We start from the raw sequence: 17,377 nt of genomic DNA on the forward strand, positions 1-17,377 counted from the left end.
ATCTCGTCCGAGATATCTCGCTTATCTCACAATACGTGGACGTCTCAAATATATTTGTGAGTTGGTCTCGTTCAGCCTCGATACCCAGTTAACTCGGGCGATACGTCTCGGTCTCGAACGAGTTTTCAAACCATGTTCAAGATACCATCCCAAAAGTAGATGGTATTTATAAAGAAATCCCTCCACCATGTTCCTTAAATTTGTAACGAAGTTGAGAGAGTGAGACTTAGAAAGAGTTTTCTTCGTTTTAGCGAGAAATATGTAAATAGCACTTGACTTGGGGGGTTTTCCCGTAAACTATTCTGTAAATAACTGAGAGTGGGAACGCTTGCAGTTGTAGCTGCTTGTCTCAAAAAACTCTCTTTCCCTCAAAGTGATGCCGAGAACTTCAGCTACAGCTGCTGTCTCTTCTTCCAAAAGGGTTCAAAAAGGTAAAATTTCATCTTTGTTCATAAACCCACTTAGAATTACTGAATCAAATCCCCAAACTACAACAAAAAACTCAATTTCCAACACTTCTAATGGAACCCAATTCCTCAATTTTGTGAAATCTAAGTGTAAATCAGGAACAATCAATCTAAATGAAGCAATTGGGCTCTTCAATCACATGCTTCTCATACAACCCTTTCCCCCAATTTCTTCATTCAATCTACTCTTAGGAGCAATAACTAGAATCAAAAAGTATGTTTCAGTTATTTCACTCTATAAAAGAATGAACTTGATTGGAATTTCACCAAATTTCATAACCCTAAACATTCTACTCAATTGTTGTTGCAATTCTGCTCGGGTTTGTTTTGGTTTATCGGTTTTCGGGGAAATTATTAAGAGGGGTTATAGCCCCAATACTGTGACCTTCACCGCGCTTATTAAAGGGTTTTGTATAGAGGATAGGATCAACGAGGCTATTTGGTTTTTTAAGAAGATGTCCGAGTATGGACGCGTACCTAATGTAATTACATATGGGACTTTGATTAATGGGTTATGTCATTCGGGGAATACCGGTCTTGCACTTGGGTTGCACCGCGAAATGGTGAAAGGAGGTAGTGGTGGTTGCAAGCCTAACATTGTGACATATAGTACGGTTATCGATAGTCTTTGTAAAGATGGGTTGATAGATGAGGCGAAAGAATTGTTAACTGAGATGATGGGTAGGAGAATTTCTCCGGATGTGGTTGTTTATAGCTCTTTATTTCATGGACTTTGCACTGTAGGAAAATGGGAAGAAGCATCTCAGCTTTTTAATGAAATGATGGGTCGTGGGATCTCACCAAATGTAGTTATGTTTAATGTGATGTTGGATGCTCTTTGCAAGGAAGGGAGAACGAGAGAAGCACAGAGGTTGTTAGAATTAATGATCCAGAGAGGCGAAGAGCCTGATATAGTTACTTATAATACGTTAATGGATGGGTTGTGTTTGGAGGGTCGGATGGATGACGCAGAAGAGTTGTTCAAGTCTATGAGAGGTAGAGGGCATGGACTTAATGTTGTTAGCTACAATGTGTTGATCAATGGGTATTGCAAGAGTGGGAGAGTGGAGGAAGCTGTGAGACTTTATAGAGAATTGATTTGTAAGGGAGTTATGCCTACCATCATTACTTACAACACTTTATTAACTGGTCTATGTCAGGGAGGAAAAGTCAGAGATGCACGGAAACTGTTTGAAGAGATGCAAAATCATGGATTGAGACCCTCCTTGTTGACATATACTTTGTTGTTGGATGGGCTTTGCAAGAACCATTGTCTTTTGGAGGCAGTTGAACTGTTTCGTACTCTCAAGGATAGTGAGTTTGTACCAAACATTAAGATTTTTAATTGTCTCATGAGTGGGATGTGCAAAGCGGGTAAATTTAAAAATGCTAGGGAACTATTTGGAACACTCGATTGCAATGGTTTGGTCCCTGACGTGGTTACATATACCATCATGATCAATGGCTTTTGTAAGGAAGGGCGATTGGATATGGCAAATGATTTATTCTTGGAAATGGAAGATAAGGGTTGTGCACCAAACGTGGTCACTTTTAATACACTTATGCGTGGTTTCTGCAAAAAGGATGAACCACATAAAGTGGTCCAACTTCTTCATAAAATGGTTGAGAGTGATCTTCAGCCGGATGCATCTACAACTTCCATAGTAATAGATTTGCTGACAAAGGATGAACAATATCGTGAATGTTTGGATATGCTTCCAACATTTCTGCCAAAATACAAACAGAAAGGTGAGATGAGATGAATGTTGGGTCAGTAAAATCAAGTCTCGAGGATCACTCAATAGCATAGTAACTGGCAGCAATAGAGATGGAGGCCTAGTGCTGGACTTGAGATATTTAGCGTGAAAGCTATCTACTGACTATAGTTTCAGCTTTCTCATTCAAGTTGAATTGGAGCGGCACCATCATCAGAGAGTCACCTTAAACTTGGTCCTTTTTAAGGCTGGTATGACTACAATGAGAGCATCTACCATCAACTACACTACCTCCCATTAATTGGTCCTCCGGTTGAGAACGAAAAAATCGGGGGACATAAGTTGCTAGATGGCTGTGCATGATCATTCAAGTCAGATGTATGAGATTTATTCATATTGTTTTAATACCAATTCCTTGTGGACATATTCACTTTACTTGTTTGCTTAATTGATTCATTTTATTGTATACTATTTATTTAATCCACTAGAATACATGGGTTAGAAGTTTGGGAGCCAAAATTTGTCCGATATGGGTTAGAAGTTTTCGAATGGGCTGATTTTTTGTGAGGATGATCTCTATGTTGAGGATCTATCCTCACAAAAAATCAACCCATTAGGAAACTTCTAATCCATATAAGACAAATTTGGCTCCTAATGTTGGCTGCCGAACATTATCCATATATATATATTCCATGAAATGTACAATGCATCTTCGGTGAATTACAACGGTCATATTTGATGTAAATTCTTTCCTTTCCTTTCTAAAGATAAATAGGCAGGAACAGTCAGGAACAAGACTCATTCAACCAACCCCAAATTTTTGGGATAAGACTCAAATGATGGTGATGAGATAAATAAGTTGAAAATTAATAACTAATCTTTGCAACCTAATCAAGACCTACTAAGAAAGGTTTAAGGGAGAAGGCATTTTAGGAGATTTTTTGGATCTCCCACTATTCAAGATCTGTATTGTTGATGATGCTTTGATCATCAAATTGCGTGTTGACTTTCCACTTTCTCCGGTCTTCTTCTCTGACTGGACTTTGTTTTTCCAGTCGTCTTCCCCATTGGTCTCACCTAAAAAGACACCGGTGTGGTGTCGGCCAAAGGGCCTTCGAAGATCAAGTTAGAACTTAAGAAAATGTAGAACAAAGAGAAGAAATTTAGAAGCAGAGTAGTGTTGTGTGTTCTAACTTAACTTGGTTTGGGAGAAGTTTCCCTATTTATATAATTAGCTCATTAACTTGGAGCATCTAACACCTGCCCATGATGTTTATCATTAATGACCCATAATGTCATTATGATCATAATGACCCACTTTCTCATTCCATAATGGCTTTAAAGCTCCACTATCTAGGCTCATAAAGGCCTTAAAGCTCCAATCTCTTGGCTTTTGTAACTGACAAGAGAAGTGACTTTTACTCTGTAGTTGATTTAACTTGGTGGTGATTCAGTTCCTTGAATTGACTCAGTCGTTTTATGTATCTAAGGCCTGCTTTGCTAATATTACAATTCTTCCCTCTAATGCTACTTGGGTAGTTATTAGTTATAGTATTTGATAAAGTGCTCGATTCTCCTTAAGGGATTGATCTTTGTATTATATTAGGGGGCTGGCTCCTTGTGGAGGCCAAACCGTCTTGTATTAACGAATGAAGGGGTTGACTCATTTGGGGAAGCCGAACCTCCTCGTGATTGTAAGATTGAAGGGGTCGGTTCCAATAGGGGCCGAACCTCCTTGGGTTAGAAGGTTGAAGGGGTCAGCTCCAAGGGAGGCCGAACCTCATTGAGGTTTGTTAAGGTGATGGGGTCGGCTCCAAGGGAGGCCAAACTTTGGGTTGGACGGCTTGAAAGGGTTGGATCCGTTTTGGCCGAACCGATTGGGGTATGGGTCGGATCCATGTTACTTGGTCATTTGGGTTTGGATTGGGTTGTAATATTATCTTTTCTAATCCCTAGGATCAAATATTTTTTATTCCTACAGGCATCTTAGAACAAAGAAGTAATATCAAGTAGTGTCGGTGGACACACTTAGTTATAACATGATTCTCTTGGTTGTGAGGGAACCAGGGATTACAGTTTTGGACCATATTTTAATTTCACACAATTTATGGGTTCTTTTAAAGTTTTATAACTTATAAAAAGCAGTCCAACCTCAGAAATAACATGAAGACTGATACAAAAGCAAGCAAGAGATGATATAGAAGATAGCTGTCATGTGACAGAGACTATGTATCCACAAAACATTCCTTGGACATTGGCAAGTAACATCATTTTATAAAGTTGAGGATCGTAATCCAATTGGTTTTTAAGCCAACGAACCTACCATGATGGGTGTGGAAAGACACTGCAAATATGATTTCTTAAATTTTCTTTGATTACCTTTTTCTTTGCTATATTTATTTCGTTGTACGCATCTGTGCCAGAATTTATCAACAACAATATTCTGTGAAACTTTTCTTTATATGTTTAGACATGGTTCATAGTTTCGCGCCTTCTCAGAATGTTTGCCAGATTTGGCCGAGACCATAATGGAACATTGAATATTTTGGAGGTCTTGGAATTTTTCGGTTGGCCATTTTGGGGTTTCTCCTAATCGAAACATTGCTTTGGAATGAGATTGTATACCTTAAATGTCTTTTCTGGTCAACATTTTCTAACAAGTCACTTTCTCGCAAATAAGCAAAATTGGGTAGGCAATTGCTTGTACGTAGGATGCAATCTACAGTGAGAGAGATAATATTCTTGACGATAGCAAGTTTTGGTATTATAGAGTTGATAGAATGATTGATAGAATAAATATCTTGACATTCTTTTATGCATCCACTAATGGAGTAATTGTTTTAGAGGTTCATTGGGATACTATTTCTTCATGCTTAGACCTTTAAATTTTTCATGATAGTCTCCATAATCCTTTAAATTTGTCCTGCATCATCATTACTTGAGCTTGATGGAATTGGTTTTGAATTTTGTAAGGCTAATAATTCTGTATGCTTAATATGGGCAGGATGTCAATGATGTACTTGCAGCTATAGATCATGTCGTTGAAAAGCAGACCTGTCTTGGAGGTTCACATGGAGGTTTTTTTACGACACACTTGATTGGCCGGGTATATTAGTGTTTTAATAGTATCACCTTTGGTGTTTATATTTTGCTATTCAAATTCCTTGGTTACTTTTATTTTTGTTGTACTCCATATGATTTTGTTATATTTTGATCATCACAAACTCATAATATCTATTTCTTTTTTGACAAATAGAGGGATGTATTAATTTATGAGATTTACCCGGCAGACCTTACTGTTAGATTTTTATTACAAAATCTCCCTTGGAGTTCTGACAACTCCAAAGGAACCTTACTTTATCAAGTTTGTTACCTACTAAACCTTGGAGTGGGGATCCACGCCATAAAATTCAACAAACCTTGGAGTGGATCCTAACTGCATCAATTTGTGGCATCAAAAAACATGATCTGATGCCACAGGGTTATATAGGACAGAATTCTAAGAAAGAAGACCTAATTAAGCTCTAAGCAAAAGAATCATTCCTTTTCTCAAAGGAACAGGTGGGGCTTAAATCAATAGCAAAGGCCAACTGGGTGCAATGATGATCTCATGCCTGACAGCTAGGCTGGAGTTCTTCCTCTTTCGTAAGGTTGTTATGCTGCTTGACACGGAGATTTGAGGATTTAGTTTAGCTTGAGTCGGTCATCACTTGGTGATGCCTTCCTCTTGAAAGCATAATAAATAAAAAAATTAGTTTTAAATTTGAGAGTTTGGTAGCCATCCATTTTCAACACCTTGTATCAAGTGCAAGAATTTTTTTTTTTTTTTTTTTCTTATTTTTGAATCTGAGTTTCTCCATGAAATCTAAAAGGCTGGGGTGTTGGATTTTACCAATTTGACAATCCAATCCATGTAGGCCCAATGACATGCTAGCCTGATTCATAAATTAAGGTTTGTTCAGTTGTAGACTTGACAAAGTAAGGGAGTTTTGTAATAAAATTGCAACAGATAGGTCTGCCCAGTAAATCTCGCTTAATTTATATAAAAGAAAATAGGCACAAGGGTAAGGGGAGGGTGTCCTATTTTCGAAGGAAAATGCTGGAATGACACACACGGAGACACAAAGGTGACAAAAATGATGTAGTGGCGCGCACATAACCGTAGATGCTTTTTACTCGTATCTCACAGAAAAGCATCTACGGTAATGTGCGCGACACCACATCATTTTGTCACCTTTGTGTCTCCGTTTGTGTCATCCCGGCATGACTCATTTTCAAAATAATTATGTTACTCCATCTGGTGCAGAAGTACTAACCCACACACTAGCATTTCTCAGCATCCAGGAAAAGCTTATTGTCTTGCTCCCTTGATATTGTTGTGTGTTATACACAATATGGCCTTCATCCTGACATGTACTGTGGTGTCACCTTTAATGAAAAATAAATAATTAATTAATTATTTTACTAATGGGTTCTTTCTTGGTTTTCATTTTGCTGTAGGCACCAAACAGATTTGTCGCAGCGGCTGCGAGATATCCTGTTTGTAACCTTGAATTGATGGTCAGTACATCTGATATGTCTGACTGGTGTTATGTGGAGGCCTATGGTAGAAAGGAAAATCTTACTTTACACAGAGACTCCTTCAATGGAACACAACCATCTCAGTCTCCTATTTCACACATCTTGGAGGTACATTATCACATTTATTTCTACTGTGTTTGAAGTAGATGTTGCGCATGAAAGATCACATTATCAATTTAGTTTACCTAGCAATGTTTTACATCTCTCTCTCTCTCTCTCTCTCTCTCTCTCTAAATATATATATGGGGGAAGTGTTTGGAGGCCCTAAGGAGGCCAAACATTTTTCAAAATAGGGGTTAGAAGTTTCGGAATGAGCTGATTTTTTGTGAGGAGGATCTCTATGGCGAGGAGATCATCTTCACCAAAAAACAGCTCATTCTGAAACTTCTAACCTTAGTTTACAAATTGAAGAGTCATGGACCGTCCGATTTTTGTAAACCACTCTTGACGGGGTTAAAAGTTTCGGAATGGGCTGATTTTTGGTGAGTATGATCTCCTCGCCATGTATGGCACAATGTTTGGCTCTCTTTAGGGCCTCCAAACGCCACCCTATATACATAGGCCTGATTTTTCTCCCACTCGTGGACCACATATGGATAACTTTTGTATGGTCCGTTTGTCGTATAATCATTCTCACAAAAAACTCCAAAAAACAAAAAAAGTTTTTCTTTCAATATTATAGATTTTGGGTTTTGATATTTCCACAATACACGTTGGCAACGACATAAGCTGATATTCTAGTCAAACCTTCAACCTACATAATATAATCAGGCATAAGACTGTTTAATTATTATTATTTTTTTATTTATTGGTGTGGAAAGTTCTAACCAATTATGCCTAATTACTAGTAGATCTTAACTTGTTTTTAACACTTGGTGGTAATTATTAGTAAACTTTGAAGTTTGAATGTTGATGGAGATGTAATCTTATGGTTGAAGATAAGGGTATAGATTTGAGGTTCAATATTTGTTGATGGGGGCTCTAGTTTTAACCAAGACATGGAGGGTTAGCTGCTCAACTAGGGCTGTCAATGGGCTTGGTTTTAGCCCAGCTCGAACCGTGTTGGGTTGAGTTTGGGTAGTGTTACTAGGCTTGTTTAGTTATGAGACTGGGCTTGGAAACTAGGCTTGTCAGACAGTCTGTCTCATCGTAATATTATTTAGAAGGGTCAGTTCCATTGACTCAAGAAAGGACACAAGATCTTGACTGTGTAAATACAAAATCTAAATAATTATATTTATAATACATATACAAAATTTTCAACCATCCAAATATATATATAAATTAAAAAAAATTAATCTCATAATCTCAATTGCGAAGGTAATTTTGATGTATCCTTCGAGGTTTTGGTGAAAATTAATCTCCGCTTCCAGTTTTCAAACTGATGACATGTCCAATAACTTCATGTCCAAATCAAGGACTTGGGTTCGAATGAGAATCCGATCCAATAATGATGAAATATTTGATAACCTATCAGATTGGTTTTTGATCAACCATGTTCCACTCGAATAAGGACCCGATCTGATGATGTGAAGAAAAAAAATAAATTATATATTTTATATTTTGTTGTGGTATATGATGTGGATCTATATATATCAATTCGGATATTAATCCGATCCTGACCTATCCACCTGTTACCGGATCAGATTTAGATACAAATAATGAGATCCAATCCAATAAGCATCAGTAGGGCTGTCAATGGGTTGGGCCAAGCCGCAAATGACCCGATCTTAAATGGCCTCAAAATCTTAATTCAATCCAGCCCGACTAATGGTTGGCCAAGTCCAAGTAGAAAATATCTATGTCCAAGCCCGGCCAGGCCCCTAAGTATTTGAGTCTGTTTACCCAGCCCACAAAATTTCTTATATATACTAGTGTGCACATGGTTTGGATTTGTGGTAAAATCGGAATCAAACCAAACATGATCGGTTCTACATATTTGGAATCAAGTCAACCTTGGTTCAGATCGGTTCTCGATTCTCATACTTATTATTTTCAATAGTAAAATTAAAATAGTTAAAACTTAAAACTGAACAAAATAAATATTAAACAAAGCATCACACATAACACATAGCTTTCCGACGAGGTGGTGAGGTGGCAAGTGGCGAGGTGAGGGAGACGAACGGCTAGGTTTTCTTCAAAGATCTTGAAGAAGAGAGAATGGATGAAAGAAACTAACAAAAGGGTTTGAGACTTCAAATATTGGTTGAATGTTTTTACCTTTTGTCTTTTAAGATTATATTTTATTTTTAAATAAATAAATATATTATAATAAATATAAAAATTGTTTCGATTCTCGGTTTGGTTTGATTGTATTATACCCCTAATCCGAAATCGAACCAAATCAATCGATTTTTCTTTTTTACAATCCATACCCTTACCAAACCATGCTCAATTCAAACCAATCCAATCCAAAAGGCTTCGGATTGGTTCGGTTATCCGATTTACCCAATCCAATGTGCACCCCTACATCATATACCGTTTAAATATAAGATTTACTACTGCCACTCAAACTTTTGCTAACGCCACAACAACTGTGTGCAATTCTTTGGTGATTTACATAGGAATTGATGTGGCAATAGCAGGTCACTTAAATATTGGGTCGGTTTCGATTCGGTTCCAAAGGAACTTAGAACCATAACCACTATATTTATTTTAGTTTCGACTCTTGTTGGTTCCGGGATTGGTTCTAAAATAAATGGAATTGGATCCGGCACCGCCAAAAAACACGGGTACCCATTGGTACCGGTTATCAAGAATCAAATGAGAAAAAAAGTATTTCAAATCATTATTAAACTTTTTTTCTTTAAAAAAAAAACTAATATATTAATCACAAAATTATTTACTTAGTTATAATTTGTAATATTAAATATAAAAATTAATGATTTTTTTAAAAAATAAAATTTTATCTTAATTAAAAGTAATAAATTTTTAGAAGATATAGCTCATTTTAAGCTCCAATTGATAATTTATATGAAAATGGAAAAAATTTACACAACATGCATTAATTTTTCAATAAGAGGATACCTTAAATCATCTATAGTATGAAAAGAAATGACAAAATAAATCGATTCCAGGTACCCATTGGATAGAACCTAACAGTTCTGATTCCTAATGGTTTGATTCCATTTTAGACCCGGATCTAATCGGTTCCAATGAGAAGGGAATTCGAATCAGGGTTTTTCATTTCAGTTCAGTTTCGGTTAAATGAGTACCCTAATTAAACTTATAATATAAGTTACCAAGCTGGGCCAGACACTCGATAGGCCTAACTCCAAGCCTGACCCGATAATTAAATGGCCTAGAAACACTACCCATACCCAGCCTATGATGGGCAGGTCCGAGCCAAAACACGGCCTATCGACAGCCCTGCATCGCTGCTGTTCCACATTGGATCCGATTCGTATTGCATATTGGATCAACCCGATCCGAACCCAATCCATTGATAGCCTGGTAAATCCTTTTTGATACTAGTAGGTCTGGAAAAGCAGCAATTTGATTGGACAAGAAGAAAACAAGAGGCATTGAGAGAGAGAGAGAGAGGACTTTTAACTTTTAAAAGGAAAGCTTCAAGCAGTCTAATCTCTCTTTCCAATGAAAACCCACATCTGAGTTCAGATAGTAAAAAACTTTTTCCTCTCATCAAGGATAAAAGTATTTTGATAATGATAGTAATTGTAGTCAAAAGTTTAGAGAGCCAAAGAAAAAATGTATCTCAATAGAAGATTAGAGATGAAACATCAATCATACCATACCACATTAAATGGGTCCCTATCAAATAAAGACATGTTTGATCCAAAACCAATCAGATTAATTAGTTATAAAATATATATATATATATATATGATTCTTATTTTATCGTATTAGACACGGATCACATTTTGGGTTATCCAATCCATTAGTAGCCGTAGGTTTTAGATCACATTTTAATGAGTGATCAATCTTATACATTTTTTTATTTTTTTATTTTTTTATTTTTTTATTTTTTTTATTTTTTAAAGTTGTTTTGTGTTGAAATAAGTCAAAAGGAGGAGTTGGTATTTAATTTAGGTAATATATAGTGATGTGAGTTTGAAATGTTTTGTGATGGTGATCTACAACAACATCTGTCTTGTAAAATCTAAATAGCTAGACTTTTATGTAACCCATTTGAATGCTTTTTTGTTATCTTTGTTAAGTAAGTCAAGAATTAATTAAAAAATAATTATGTGAATGATTTATTTATTATTTTTGGGAAGGAATTTAGGTGACTTTATGTAAACCATTTCACTTTGGGGATTGCTTTTGTGCTTGCATACTCAAGCGTTTCTTCTCTCTTTTTTTGCCTTTTTGACTGAAACACAAATCATTAATGTGTGTATATATATATATATATATATATATGTATGTGTGCGTGCGCGGGCACCCCCGTATTATACAAATCATAATTAATATCAAAATCTCCATCTCTCTAATTGAATGCATTTAGGCAAAAATCTAAAGTTGTCCGTTAGGTTGGTTCTCCGACATCGATTTGATCCAAATGTTAACGAAAAATGATTACTTCAAATCACTATAAGTACCTGTCATGATTGAATTGGTTAAGACATGACTAGTAGAAATTGATAACAAACTTACATCCAATTTACTATAAAGTAGGAGAGAAAAAGAGAAAATGTAGTTTCGAAAATTTTAGGTCTTTATTATATTGAATTGTAAACTGATTTGGACGTTGGAGTGGAATTTATAAGTATCTCATTAAATTAGTTAGTAAAAAAACAAAAAAACAAAACAAAATAACCTCAAGGTCCTCGTGATTAATACCATGAATCTAGAGTTGTACCTCTAAATTTAGAGAACTACTATTGTCACATCAACTTTTGCTAACACCACCCCAACCGTGTGCAATTCTTTGGCGATTTACGTAGGAATTGGTATGGCAATAGCAACTCTTTAAATTTATGCTCAAAATTCTTCTTTGCAGTCCATTTGGATGATTGCACTCTAAAATAAAAAAATGTTGAACTCCTTTTTGTTTTTTCTTCTTTATTCTTCCTCAATCTTACCCATATAATTGTTGTTGGTTCAATAATTTTTTGTGTACTCTAGTCTGTGCACACAGTCCAAATCCTTGAAATCACCACGTATCCAAATTGATAAATCAAGGGAGGACTATTGTTGGCGATTTTAAAATGAGGCTTAATAACTCATTGGAATCCACATCGACATTTCGGGTTGATCAAAGACCATGGAACTACCAAGAGGCATAAGCTTATATTAATTTCTAAGGAAAGTATAAATAGAGATTGAAAAATCGATATCTACGATTAGTGCCAAAGAGAACACGAGTGAAACCAATCATAGAAAAAATAGTTCACTGTAGGCAAAGAAAAAGAAGTCGCAAGAAGACGAATAAATCCTAAACCTTAAAACCCCAAGGGGTTGGCCTAGTGGCAAGCCGAGCCTTGATAAGCTCCTCAAGAAGGGTAGGTCAAGTGTTGGAAACCCCACGAAGTTATGAATTCCTTGGGGCCACCCTCCAAGGTTCAGTTGACCTTCGACTCAACCAATTGCACTTAGGATTTTCTGAGGGGGCGGTGTGTGTAACCATGGGATTAGTCTCACTCGAAGGGTGGGGATACCCACGATAAGCAAAAAATAAATTTAAACCTTATAATTACCTTAATGAAGTGTAATTAGTAGGTTAAAGTCTAGGGTTTAAAAAAAGGACAATTTTTTTAAGGTTTGGGTGCAATAAACATGTACTGGTGTGCAACTAGCCTATTTTTTTTCCTTCTTGTTACAAGATTTGGTAAACCTGACCCCACCACACCCACTCACATGGATGCATGGAAAAGTTAGCACAACATGGGTAACACATAAGCAGACAAGGCCCTAAAGGGTCACCACCCTCCTTTTCTCCAAGTCCTATCAACCCCCATATTGGATCCCATTTTCTCAATTAATAGATATCCCACCTGACAGATATGGTTGCCATTATGCCACATATATGCATCTCTATTTCATGTATGTGTGTTCTAATATCAAAACACCCCCCCCCCCACACACACACACACATTGTAATTAAGGTGTTTGATGTCTTGTGACCAATCTATTTTTGTCGAAAAACTGTTTGTGTTCATTATATCGAATATCGTCGAATATATATATAATCCAACAATCAATCTTGGCTTCTAGATTCCTGCAAACGTTAGAAGTTAAACGGGAACCAAATTATGTCGAAGTTGTCTAGGCCCACTATTAGCTTCTCACTTTTGCAGGATTGCCTAATGAGACAAATTAAAGGATTTGGGGAAGAAATATTATCCTTACTTTTTAGTTATTAATTAATGAAGAAAATGCCCCATATTAATTTTTGTTTCTCTTCTAAAGAGTTCAATGTGCATGTATCGAGAAGCTGCTTTTTAATTGATTTCGTTAATGCTCCACAGCTTTGGAAGTGCTTCTGAACCCACCCAACCCAAAAAGGACTTTAATTAATGTATATCTAGAACAATATCACAAGATAGAATCTGTATAGAAGCAATAGAAAGGATGATAATTAAAATCAATCTCATCAGTTAATTAAATCTGACCCACATAGCAACTAAGATTTCTCTTTATAACTCTAACCCACATGGGTAATATCTGACCCACATGGTATAAAAACTTTGGTAGGGACTAAGGAGATGTTATGATGGCAGTCTTCAAGGAAAGAAAGAGGTACATTTAAGCAACTTTAATAAGTACCTCTTAATTAAGTGTCCCTCCCTCCATCTTATATAACAATAAAGTAAAAGCTCCTATATTAGCTTCTTTGTAACTCTATGGAAGCAAAACCCATACAAAAAGATAAAGAATAATCTTGTTTTCATACTAAACACCTCTTTTTTGTCAGACCATATTGCATGAAATCGATGGCTGGATTTAGGCGGATCGCTTTCGATATCCATCCATCAGGTTTGGAAGGAAGAAATTATATATTGATGGGTTTGATAACGATAAAATTTAGAAAGATTGAATGCTTACTTGTTGAGAAGATCGAGAAGGATATATAGTAGTTGATTGCATGGATGATACATATTCTAGACATCCATTAAGGATCAAAGATACCTAATAAGTACCCAATAAGATATAGCAATCGATGCAGTGACGATGACTGAATTCTCAGAGTTGAGGGGAATGAAGCCTGGTCCGAAATCATTCAAATAATGTTTGCTCTTCGAATGAATGATTTCGAACCAGACAACATTCCCCTCAACCATTCAAGATAAATATATGAGAGAGAGAGAGAGAGAGAGAGAGAGAGAGAGAGAGAGAGAGAGAGAGAGGTTTTGATTTAGCCATGCATTATATAATTGCATTGGTCATATATACTTGTAGTTGAGGAGAGATTCTTTGGTGGGTCAGATGAGATAGGAGTCCACTTTCTACTACACCACCCCCTACCATGCTTTTCACACAGCTGTGAGGGTAGAAAAAGATGGTTTAGTTTGTTTTAAAAAAAAAAAGTTAGGTGGAAATGTCCCAAAGAGAAAACATGCATAGATTGAGATTGTTTGGTGAAGGTAGTTAAAGACTTTTTGACAATTTTGATAGACAGATTGGATTAAAATTAGAGAAGGGATGTGATACCATTTTGGTCAACTCTTGATTGGTGTCTTCCTGTGTAATCACAAATCTTCTATTTTTTTCTTAGGTTTAAAATCTTGTCTCGAGACATCGTACCGATGAGAAGAAAAATCGAGACTATCTAATACAAACAAATCACACAAGAGAGAAAAAAAAAAAAAAAAGAGAGAGAAGAAGAAAAGTTGGAACTCTTGCTATTTTAGGGTAACTGTCAAAAAACTCACTACAATTTTATAAAGAGAGTTTAAATAAAATCCTACTTTTTTATAATAATAATAATAATAATAAAAATCTTAGAGATGAAGTTATGAAACTACTTAAAACTAAAATATTTCCAAAAACAATTAAAACACAAAAATAAGAATAATAGAATTATATATGTAGTTATTATGGTTTGTTAGATCTTCATAAATATTACCCCAAAAGCATGTATAATAATAACCAAACAGTCGTCTGAATCGAAAATTATGCCTTGTTAAAATTCATAAAATTCAACAGTCCAACGAGTTGAATTTTTCATTGTCATTTTTTTCTTCTTTCAATGAACTGAAATTAATGAAGGATGGGAGAGATTCAATGGCTCTAAGCTGTCGTATCAGGGGAACATCAAGAATTTCGACAGCCCTATATTGTCAAAATTCAGTTTCTAAATTATGTGGACTTTGGCCGTCGAATTTTTTTTTTTGTTTTTATATTTTTTTTGTTGAATTTTCTAATTTTCACATGGTGCCGGAACTCTTATTAACTTATGTTTGGCATAAGTGTTAAACTTCACTTAGTGTCGTAATTTTATATATCTATCCAATATTAAAGTAACTAATTGTTCCAATAATCATTATCTAAATTACTATTAAAAATAATTTAATTACTGATGCAAATAATGACATTCTTAACTATGATTTACACTTAATTAAATTCAAGACTATCTTAATCTATCATAGTTGAATTATTTAAGAATTCTGACATTGAGTTTATTCCCAAGCAAAGTATATCTCTTTTGCTTCCCACTTGGGAAAAGAAAACCTTCAATCAAAACTAGTGTGATTCCAAGCTTAAATGGCAAGGGAAACAGGTTGGCTGTAAAAGCTTGCATAGGGACAGAACATGAAAAGGAAGAAAGTGTAGTGGACAAAGAAAAAGTAGAAAAATTAGTGTTTTTTTTTTTTTTTCCTTTTTTGATTTGAAATTTTTTTTTATAGTAATGTCACCTTTGATAATGTGTGTTCTCATGATGTAATACTCTTTAATTTTGTTTAATTTAATACTTTATTATTATTATTATTATTATTATTATTATTATTATTATTATTATTGAATTATTGAATAATGAATCTCACAAATTTTCATTTGGACAAAGAGAAATAGGGAAAGGGGTGGCAATGATTCGAGTCATCGAGTCGTGTCGTGTTAAGGTAAGGGTATTCTAAAAATTTACCCAACCCAAACCTGACCTATTTACTAATCGTGTCCAAAACTTAAACCCGAACTCGACACATTTATTATTAGGTAAATTGACGTGACCTCTGTAAGCCGTTCGGTAAAATTATAATCTCAGAAGGAAAAAATAAATAAATAAAGCCATTTCCACCAAAAATAAGATATCATCATTAAAAATAAAGTATCAGAACCATAAAATATTTACCAATATTTACCTTGGGATACTTAAGAAAGATTTCTGATTATATGTATCCCGAGGAAATGATTTATGATTCTGTGATGGACGTAGGGGAGCGTGTGTTAGAGGGGGGTGTTAGAAAATCATACCCTATCATAAAACACCCTCTTTATTTTATAAAATTTGAAGAAAAAAAAATATTATGAAAAAGTTCTATGAAATTCTTGTAAAAAATGGCTAATTTAAAATACCCTCAATTAGTTGTTGATAGATGAGGTACCTCCTATGTTTCATGTTAAATGAGAAGTTAACCACACAATAACTAAACATGTTACAACAGGTTAAGCGAGTTGACATCCTTAAACTAGAAACGATTTGTTAAATAATCGTGTTAGACGGGTCGACACTATTATGTCTCAAACTCAATTATGTTTAATCCAAATCAATTAATTTCATGTCATTTTTTAAGCCGTGTTCATAGGTATGGAATTTGGTTAATATTATATATAATATACTAAATTTACTATTTGAACAATGAATCACACAATTATTATATTTTTCTGAGGGAGAGAAATAGGTAAAACATGTATAAATTTTAAATAAAAAATAAAAAAAAGTAAATTGTGAAATCGAATTGGTTAATCGCAAAAGCTTTTAAACTAATGGAGATTTTTTTTTTCTCTACATAATGAATCTTCAATCATAATATATTTCATGGTGCACCTAAATTCTTTTTTTTTTTTGTCTCATTTTCCTATTTTTGTAATAATTTAAAGCAAAATCTTAAAAATATTACTGAATTACAAGGAAAATTTAAGATTATTTTAGTTTTACAAGATCTAACTTTTTTTTTTCCTTTGAATTTCCAAATAAAGTTACTTTTATAAAGTGAAAAGATAGGAGACAATGTCTGTTTTAAATCGATATCGCAAACTTTTTTTCAATACGATATGTCTTTGATCCTCCTAGCTAGGGACACAATGTAATATTAGTGAAGATAATTCTAGAGATGAGACGTTTATTAAGATTGATAAATTAGAAACATTTCGACTCTTTTATGAAATTCAATGTTGGAGTTGGACAGTTTTATAAAAAATATATATATTAGATGGTATTTGAATGATCACAACACCCCAGGGTTAATCCTCTTTGATCATCAAACAAATACAGATTTCCTAGAGATCAGTGCTCTCATTCTTGGATTAATACAGATTTTTCTAGGGATACATATTTCTTGAAAGAATCGTGATAATCTGACTACCCCACGTGGCACACTCAATTGACTCTCCTGATGTGACAAGTTCGAGAACTGTAGATTTGTACGCCTCAGGATTCAAAACTGCACTTCCCCATAAAAAAGTGTATCCAAGGCGTACAGGTCTACAGTT

At 34.9% G+C, this 17,377-nt stretch overlaps 1 protein-coding gene across 3 annotated transcripts; it reads left to right on the forward strand.

Annotated features, from left to right (window-relative positions):
• The first annotated feature begins 233 nt into the window (after positions 1–233).
• On the forward strand, positions 234–6,964 carry LOC147383059 (uncharacterized). 3 transcript variants are annotated; one of them, XM_086428333.1, is made up of 3 exons: positions 234–2,560; positions 5,187–5,288; positions 6,683–6,964. In XM_086428333.1, exon 1 carries the CDS (start codon positions 377–379, stop codon positions 2,228–2,230), a length of 1,854 nt encoding a protein of 617 aa, XP_086284459.1. In that variant the 5' UTR covers positions 234–376; the 3' UTR covers positions 2,231–2,560; positions 5,187–5,288; positions 6,683–6,964. The 3 variants fall into 3 exon arrangements, 2 of the variants coding, with proteins under 2 accessions (XP_086284459.1, XP_086284458.1); XM_086428332.1 differs by having other exon boundaries at positions 234–2,433; XR_015173571.1 differs by having other exon boundaries at positions 274–431.
• The last annotated feature ends 10,413 nt before the right edge of the window (positions 6,965–17,377 follow it).

The sequence above is a fragment of the Akebia trifoliata genome, chromosome 16, assembly GCF_017979445.1.
Source record: "Akebia trifoliata isolate Shusen 1 chromosome 16, ASM1797944v1, whole genome shotgun sequence".
NCBI classification, from domain to species: Eukaryota; Viridiplantae; Streptophyta; class Magnoliopsida; order Ranunculales; family Lardizabalaceae; genus Akebia; species Akebia trifoliata.

Coding starts and splice junctions, on each gene's coding strand:
- LOC147383059 (XM_086428333.1), top strand. CDS start 377: ATGCCGAGAACTTCAGCTACAGCTGCTGTCTCTTCTTCCAAAAGGGTT.